This window comes from Carica papaya, chromosome 5 (assembly GCF_054855325.1).
Source record: "Carica papaya isolate Zhongbai chromosome 5, ASM5485532v1, whole genome shotgun sequence".
Taxonomy (NCBI): Eukaryota; Viridiplantae; Streptophyta; class Magnoliopsida; order Brassicales; family Caricaceae; genus Carica; species Carica papaya.
The window spans coordinates 18,640,155-18,649,192 of record NC_142313.1 but is presented as its reverse complement, the minus strand read 5'-3'; the positions used below and the strand labels follow the sequence as shown (position 1 = coordinate 18,649,192).

The 9,038-nt window shown below is 32.5% G+C and overlaps 1 protein-coding gene across 1 annotated transcript; it reads left to right on the top strand.

Moving 5' to 3' along the window:
- Positions 1-3,722: 3,722 nt before the first annotated feature.
- On the top strand, positions 3,723-6,595 carry LOC110810756 (uncharacterized). The gene is made up of 4 exons (XM_022037037.2): positions 3,723-4,146; positions 4,339-4,497; positions 4,708-4,816; positions 6,114-6,595. Exons 1-4 carry the CDS (start codon positions 3,826-3,828, stop codon positions 6,338-6,340), a joined length of 816 nt encoding a protein of 271 aa, XP_021892729.1. The 5' UTR covers positions 3,723-3,825; the 3' UTR covers positions 6,341-6,595.
- Positions 6,596-9,038: the final 2,443 nt, after the last annotated feature.

Sequence of the window (9,038 nt, the reverse complement as noted above, 5' to 3'; positions counted from 1 at the left end):
TTTTCGATCCTTGACTTATTGGAATGAGCTTGGGAACAGGCATCTCCTTGCGACAGAATATGTCTAGGAAACTGTTGACAAGGTTGTTGTCATCAGAAAGAACCTTGTCACTACACAAAGTTGCTAAAAGAGCTATGATGACATTCGCAGAAGGCCTCTGGAATTTGTTGTTGGTGACCACATCTTTCTGAAAGTCTTTCCATACAAGGGAAAGATGCGGTTTAGGAAGAGAGAAAAGTTTAGTCCTCCTTATGTTAGACCTTTCAAGATCATAGAACGTGTAGACCTCGTAGCAGATAGTCTTGTCCTACCCCCATAATTTCACAAAATTCATGATATTTTTCACATCTCGATGCTTAAAAAATGTATCATCCTGACCTTTCTCACATCATTTTATATCATTATATTCTCGTTAACTCAAACATGACCTACGTGGAGTACTCGACAGAGATTATCGATCGAATAGAGAAGATTTTATGCAATAAAAGGATCTTAATGGTCAAGTTGGTATGGCGACATCACACACCAGAGGAAGCGACATGGAAACTTGAGGAAGAGATACGAGAGAAGTTTCTTGAATTGTTTTAAAGAAAACTACAAATTTAGAGGATCAAATTTATTTAAGGTGGGGAGAATGAAACACCCCAAGGTCTCTACACTTAAATGTGGTGTTGGAAACTCCATTTTGGCCTTAAGGCCGCTTATATTTAATATTTTGTGCATATTTTATTAATGCATGCTTTTAAAACTAACTCTTATTTTAAATAATTTTTAAAATATGTATACGAGGTATTTCGGTATTTTCAAGAAATATAGAGAAAAATGGTGAAAAATTAGAAAAGCGGAAGACGGGGAAAAAATCTCCTGGGTGTGGAAAAATCCTTGGATGCACGGGAAAACTCTTGCGAACGTGAGCCTGCGTGACATTGTATGCGCAGGTGCGCACGCTAGCGCCTACGCATACAGCGCGCCCATGCCCTGTGCGTCGATAGAGCATGACACCCCCTTCCATGTGGGTGGTCCCACTATGGCAGCCTCTCCCTTACTGCCACATGGACGGTTGTGATGTGTGCCACGTGGCTCACATCTGATGATTCCCAAAAATTATAAATTAGGCCACTCCCCCTCATTTTTCACCCACTTCCATCTTCCTTTCTTCTTACATCCATTTTAGAGAGAGAAAGTGGAGTTCTAAAGCAAGAGAAACATTCATAGGAGTCACCAAAGGAGTTCTAGACGCAAAACACCCTTCTTATCCACTTCTAGGAATATAGTTTTTCGTCGAGTGTTGGTAAGAGATCTTGTATTTCTGTTTATACCTCTAAGTGCTCTTTTTAGATAAATTAACTGATCTATAATGGTGCATGATATTGTTTACTATTTTATCTGATTTTAAAAGCATGTGTATTATTGTATTACATTGTGCCGATCTATTTTATGTTTGTTGGAATCTATTTGTGATGGGTCTTGTGTCGAAATAAGTTTAAAGAACTCACTAGTTCAGTATATGAGGATTTGTGGATTAACATGAAGTAAGAGAAAGGGGAAATACTTAAAAATTCGTTAGGTTATTATCTCTGAGGGGTTATTATTTCTGTTTCTATTTCCATCTCTATTTTGCTTCTATCTCTAAATCTAAATCTGTTGGTGAACTGCTCTCTGTGAATGACAAATGTTCCCTTTAATGAGAATAGATATGTGAAACTGTAGGCAGGGACCATAGTGGTGGCCTACGACCATGGTCATAGATCCCACCCTTATATTAGTTTAGCATACTGAAACGTGCTAAGCCTTGGCACACTGAAACCTGCTGATATGATATGATCTGGTGTCATTCACAGTGGTAGTTGAAAATCCTTTTTGCCCTCAGTAAACATATGTCGGAACGATTTCGTTCGAAAAAATAGTAAAAGACGTAAATATACTGTTATTTCTTATGTTTTTAACTGAAAACATGATTCTGCCTATTCTTCATAGGATTTTTCTCTGTTTGATAATAACTTTCTATTTTTTATCTGTCTCTACGAATTGTTGTTATGTTTGATACTTTTAAAGAATTTTCTTAAAAGAGCAAATATTTTTTCTAAATGTTTAAATCTATCATTCCGCAATGGACCTCTAAGGTATGTTATTTATTGGATAAACATGTTTATTTAAGGGTAATAACTTTTAAAATCTTACCAGTATAATTTTAATACTATTTTTCTTACTGAGTTTCATGGAACTCACTCTTTCCATGTTGGGACCTCCCAAATGATGATAGTGATGAGCGACCGTAGTGTTGCCACTCGAATCTTACTTCGACCCCTCTTTGGATCTCTAGAGTATTTACGAATGCTTATTTTGTCTGCACTCTTATAGATAATATTTTTGTAATTAAGTAACTTTTTTGTGTGTATTTATTTGATGACCCTTAGATGGTCCTAGTTGTATAAACATCCATCCTATATTTTGATTGTAAGGAATTTCTAATTTCTACTGTATATATATTTTTATTGCACTTGTATCTGTTTTTATTATCAAACACCCTTATATCCCACCAAGTATCTGAAATGTTACACCTATTGGGTCACCTTAGACTGAGCCATCCATATTAAACTCGAACTAATCAATAAAAAGGCCAACCACACTACATTAGGGCCACGAACACCAATACTTGTGGTCAGTCCAAGGCATTCCTATCATGAGCTATCTAGAATTCTAGTGCCAAGATGATACTATCCAAATTGGTGGAGGTCGTGAAGTTCTCATCAGATCCATGCACGTAGTCATTTCTTCTCCTCCGGCCTCTTACTGGTACATTAAGAACTATTTCTAATTATTTATTTATTTTACCTCAAACTTAAATAATTTTTTGAAAATAATTATGTTACTTCATTTATTTTTTTTTGGATTAATGATTAATCTTATAATGTTTTTTTATTCTTAGTAGAATAGTTGATATAAAAATAACTTCTTCTTAAATTTTGATTTTATATTAATAATTAAAATAACTTACAAATTATAAGCGTGTTATGAACTCGACTCTTATATTTTTACACAATTAAGTGCCACTCAACATTTATTTAAAGAATAAATCTCTATCTTATTTTTTTATTATTTCTCAATTTGAAAAACTATTCACTTCTTTTAATTCACACACTCAAATATTATTTTTTACTTTTAAAAAAAAAGTTTACGTATATATGACATATTTTGTTCGAATACAATAAGATATCATAAACAAATATTGGGTTAAATCTTTCCATATGATAATCGGAAAATATTAAATCAGTCATGAATGTTCATTAATAACATTCAAATATCCATCAAACAAAAGTATAATATTAACAAGAATATTGAAGTAATATAAAAATATTTTCTATAACCATTAGATTCTTATATCTTTAATTTATAATATAAATTTTGTGAATAAATATTAGATATTACCCTTATTAACCTAAATTTGAAAACAAAAATCATGGGCAAAATGAGAGTGGTTATTTAAACGATTAAGTATTTATTCAATTTAATACATATACATTCAATAGTTTGATAATAGTTCATTAATCCAATTATATATACTATATTATATTATATTATATTATATAACAATATTTTTAAGTACATACAAATACTAAATGTTGCGTTAAATGTTTGGAAGTTTTTTTAGAAAAAAAATAATAATAATAATAAAGTAAAAATATACATGATCAAAATGATAAATCCATTTCAATTTTTTTAGCAGGAAATTCCGAATCAAATTACTTGTCAAAGGCCTAAAAGAGTTTTGTGTTATCTTAAGCCGTTGACTGGAGTTCTGCAAATTAACAGAGAGCAGAAACCATGGACGATGATGTTTACTACCAAAACGTCGTCGTAATGCGTCATGGTGACCGCATCGACAACTTCGAGCCGCTCTGGGTGTCGACGGCGACCAGGCCCTGGGACCCACCCTTGATTGACGACGGTCTGGTCCGAGCCTTCCGCACTGGCCATAAACTCCGAGCTCAGATCAGGCCTCCAATCCACCGAGTCTTCGTCTCCCCTTTCATTCGCTGCATACAGACCGCCTCGCAAGTCATTGCTGCGCTCTGCGCCATTGATGACGACGCCAATGCCATGTCCTCCACCGACGTCCTTTCTATTGATCCATCCAAACTCAAGGTTTCATTATTTATCGACTTGATCTGGAGATACGGTTTTGATAGCATGCTATTCCATCTTGCTATGTTACAAGTTCAATATTTCTTTGTTAATTCATGGTGGTTGGTTTATTTAGTTTGATATCAATTGAATTAGGTTTTTCTCCAATTGGTTAAGCCCCTGGATCCAATTTCTGATTTGTTTTCTTTATAGGTATCTATCGAGTATGGATTATGTGAGATGTTGAACAGGGAAGCTATTAGACCTGATTTGGCACCTAAGAATGGGGATTTTGGTTTCAGTATCTCGGAGCTTGAAGCTCTGCAGCCGGCTGGGTTGGTAGATGACACTGTAGAACCAGTGTATAAGGAGGTAATGATCATCAATCATGCATCCCATATATTTGCCTGACATTTACTAGAAGTTGTTGTGTTTTGAACAGAAAGTCTTATGCATATATACGTATATATAGGATATATATAAGTCCTCTGCATGGGGATGGTAATGCATTAGCATTTACTACAAGTTGGGAGTATATATAGAAAGCCTAATATATCAATTTTGTGCATGAGGATCGTTCAGTTGCCGAAGTGGGAAGAGACAGTGATGGGTGCTAGGGCTAGATATGTGAATGTCATTAAGAAACTTGCTGATAAATACCCCACAGAGAACTTGCTGCTAGTGACACATGGTAAGTGTAACTATACATTAGCTTTTGGTTAATGTAACTTCCCTTCAAGCATATATATACATTCTTTTGGCAATAAACAAGTAGAATTCATCCAGTGTTTCATTGGGGAGGCGATGCAGCAATAGTAGAGAGAAATTTTGAGAGAGAATAGGCAGTAGGGTTGCACATTTAAGGAAAGACTTTAATAATCTGTAAAAAAAACCCAGGAAAATAGAGAGGATAATTCTCCTAAGCAAATAAAACATACGACTCTTCTTGCTGATATCTTATCTTACCTTGACACTTAGTGTTAACCTGTTCTGGTTTTCTTGAGTGTATGCACCCATTGTGATTTAATCCCAAGCATTTGTAAGGAAGTGCTGGACAGATAACCTCTGGGAATGCCATGATTGAGCAAATTTTGGTTGAAACCGCAAAAGCTTCACCAACAGATTGAGAATTGGTATCCGAAGTAAAATAATGTTGTTTTCTCCTTTGGCATGCCATTGAAGTATCTCTTGGTTAAAACTATATCTTTTGGTTACGCTAACATTGATTAGGCATCTGTAATCTTTTCCTAACAAAAAAGAATTGAAGGATTCGGTAACATTAGTACAGTCATATACTAGTTTTGTATGCGATAACTTTGTACAGTCAAAATAGAGAGAGTTTTTAAAAAAGGCTTCAATCATCTGATCCAAAAGCCAAGGAAGATAGGGAGAAAAATCATTTTCCTAACTAACTTAAACCCATAATAATCTGACTTTCTTAGTGTTTACATAAAATATTTACAGACTCCTAAGGGTAAAATTTATAGGCTTCTAACTTTGCTCCTATTAAGACTAGAAAATCAATTAAGATTTTTCCAGATTACTTCTAACAAGCATATACTCAATCTAACCTATAAAATCTTAACTTTTAGGACCAATAATTTAATTACACTCAAACAATAACAAGATAACCTAAACAACCTAACCCCTAATTTTTCCCAAAGCTGTCTTTTGTACAAGTCTTTTATTTACTATAATGTTTTAGATGATTGCTCCTCCCAGGCAGCCCATATATATCCATTGTGCTTACCAAATGGACGGTTACTCTTTTTCTGGGGCCTTAATCTTATCCCTCTCCACCTGTATATTAGCATGATGTTATCAAGGTTTTTGCACGCTACAAGTGACTAGTTAAGCTAGTCACTTTCTCTTTGTAATATGTTGCCTTTGTGTGGTTAGAGGAAGGTATATGAATTGTTTTTCTATTCCATTCAGCACCTCAAATCCAAGTGAAGTTGTTAAGATCTAACCCTCAAATTGAAATGCAGGGGAAGGAGTTGGGGCTGCAGTTTCTGCATTCTTGAAGGACGTGACTGTATATGAAGTAGACTATTGTGCATATACACAACTTAGAAGACCAATCTTCATTCAAAATAAGTCACTTAAAACAGGAGAATTCCAAGTTCTTATGAATCATGGTCAAACTGGTGTTAGTTACCTTCCTGCAAGCGCAATGAGAGACACCCCTGCCCCCGGATCTAGTGCTATGTCATGAGATTTATTTTATAATGCAACGAACAACTTAATTGTCTTCACTTAATGGTTCGTTGAATACAAAAAGATGTGGGAAGTTTGTGTTGCTGGGTGGTGTCGCAGAAGGAAACTATCTGAACAACTTATTTGATGGTGATTTGTGTAAACCTTGTGCACTGGTTTTATCCAGATATTGGATATATGTATTAATATTAGGTGTATATGAGCTTATTATAGCCACTTATTTCAAAAAATAAAATAATATGACCTTATTATAGCCGCAGAATCTTTCAAGACAGAGGAAACTGTATGAATTGCTTATCGTAACGGAACAGACAAATATCTCCAGACAAATCTTGAACCGATAAGCCAATTTGATGAGTTTCAAACTGGTGAGAAATTGCAAGGAGCAAAAGGGAATTCCCTTTAATAAAACCGATTACGGAAATATAAGGGATACGTAGTACCTTGTTTATTAACGCTCTATATGTGTGTACCAAAAGAGCATGGAGGCCAAAAATTCAGGAATTTCTTGAACAATAATCAAATATGTTTCAGTTATTCATAAGATTTGATTACTTAGGCTGTAAGTTATCTAATTACAATTTATAAGTACTGAACAAAATGAAAAACAATTAAAACGATTCCGTATATAAGCAACAAATTGAATCTTATACATGTTGAATTAAATGAAAACTCGGTAAAAAGATTGATTTGTTTATAAATGTCAATATGTTTATGAATCTGATTAGTAGTTTAGGTATTTTCTAATTTGGTTTAAACTATAACCTTAAGATATGGCATAATTAATTTCTAAACAAATTAATTTTCTTTCATTTTTTAACATAAAAAAAGTTAACTACATTTTGAATATTAATATTTTTTTTATTGTAGTCTTCAAAATGAATATTGCTTTGTCTCCTTTTATCTTCTATTTTCGTAACGCACCACTTGCATTATCTGCCTCCGGTTGTGAAATTTCACGTCTATTATTATTCGGATTCGGATAGACGAAGAATTTTTAGCTTGGATTGTTTAGCGTTTTGATTCCGCCAAGATCACTCGTCCTGTCAAAAAGCTCTCACAAAACTTAGTGGAAGACTCCCTCAGACCTAGCTCTGATATAAATAATGTTGAGAAACATTTGAAAAGAAGAAACATAGATTGCAGAAAGGAAAGAGAGAATAATGTACTCAATAAAAGACAGACATCGTAAAATCAGAAGTGGATGTACAAAGGAATGAATTTGATAAAATGAGATTTTGTTACAAAAATTTGGGCACCATTAATGGGACCCATGGAGATTCATCCCCACTGTCAATTATCAAAACTTCCTCATTTTTTGGATAGGGCGTTTATCATTTTAAAATTAAGCCGGACTCCATTGAATGCTAATTAAATTTACATTATTGAAATATTTTTTTTTTTAATTTTGTTTATTAAAAATTAATAAAAATAAAAAAAAAATTATTTTCTATATTTTATACTTTTAATTCAAATCTATACATTTTTTTTTTATACAAATCATGATTATCAAAGGCATACAATCTCGTTCGCTAACTTTTCTACTAATGCACTAACTTTACTAACATTTTCTTGATGCGGTAAAATAATATATATTTAACAAATTAAATTAAAATAGACAATAAATTCAATCAAATAAAGATCATGTGTTAGCTGGTGTTGTAACTTTACCATAACCATAAGTTATCTAATTATAATTTCTAAGCATTAAACAAAACTAAAACAACTAAAATGATTCCATATATAAGCAATATCTTCCACTAACAAATTGAATTCTTTACATATTTTTTTTTTTAAAAGTCAATCTTTTACATGTTGAATTAAATTAAAACCTCAGTAAAAAGATTGATTTCTTCATAATTCTATTTATGAACCAATTTAATAGTTTAGATATTTTATCATATGGTTTAAACTATAATTTTAAGGTATGATGCGGACATGAGTTTAAAAGATATTAAAGAGAAGCATGAAGAAGAGATTACAATGTCAGCAGATCCAATCACAAGATTTCAAGCCAAAAAGTAAATACATACATTTCAAGACTTTGTACAATATGGATACAACAAGAACTTAGCACATGTGGACTGTTTAAAAAATCAAATGAGCCAAAAAAAAATCATTAATTTCCTCCAAGTATGTGGGTGTAATTTAGACTGAATTTTTAAGATCATTTTGGTCATTTCATAGATAATTAAATTCTATTCATATTTTCCTATATCATTTAATATCATGTTTCTCTATGTCATTTAATATCGTATTTTCCTAAATTATTTAATATCATGTTTTCCTATTTTATTTAATATCATATTTTCCTAAATCATTTCCTAGGTAATTAAATTCTATTCATATTTTTCTAAGTTATCTAATTATGATCCTTTGGTAGAATATAAGTGTTTTATACTATAAATATCTTATTTTCAATGTAATATGGCAGATTTTGATTATTGAATGAATTTCATTGCCTTTCATAGAACTTTAACAAGTGAGAATTCTTATTCTTCTTGTTGCATCAAAAATTTAATTAACTTATCAAGTTATCTTGTAGTATTTATTCATTCTTGTTTCTTTTATATCAATCACTCAATCACTCAATTTCTCAATTACAGGTTAGTTGTGGGTTTGGTATGAAGGATTTGTTTAGGAATCTGAGTTATCTATATTAAATATATATGTGGGGTTGCAGATGTAATCTTTGA

Excerpts from the sequence above, each read along its gene's own strand:
- LOC110810756 (XM_022037037.2), top strand. The coding sequence starts at position 3,826 with ATGGACGATGATGTTTACTACCAAAACGTCGTCGTAATGCGTCATGGT. Across the intron at positions 4,147-4,338 it reads TTGATCCATCCAAACTCAAG|GTATCTATCGAGTATGGATT; the intron begins GTTTCATTATTT and ends TTTTCTTTATAG. Across the intron at positions 4,498-4,707 it reads TAGAACCAGTGTATAAGGAG|TTGCCGAAGTGGGAAGAGAC; the intron begins GTAATGATCATC and ends AGGATCGTTCAG.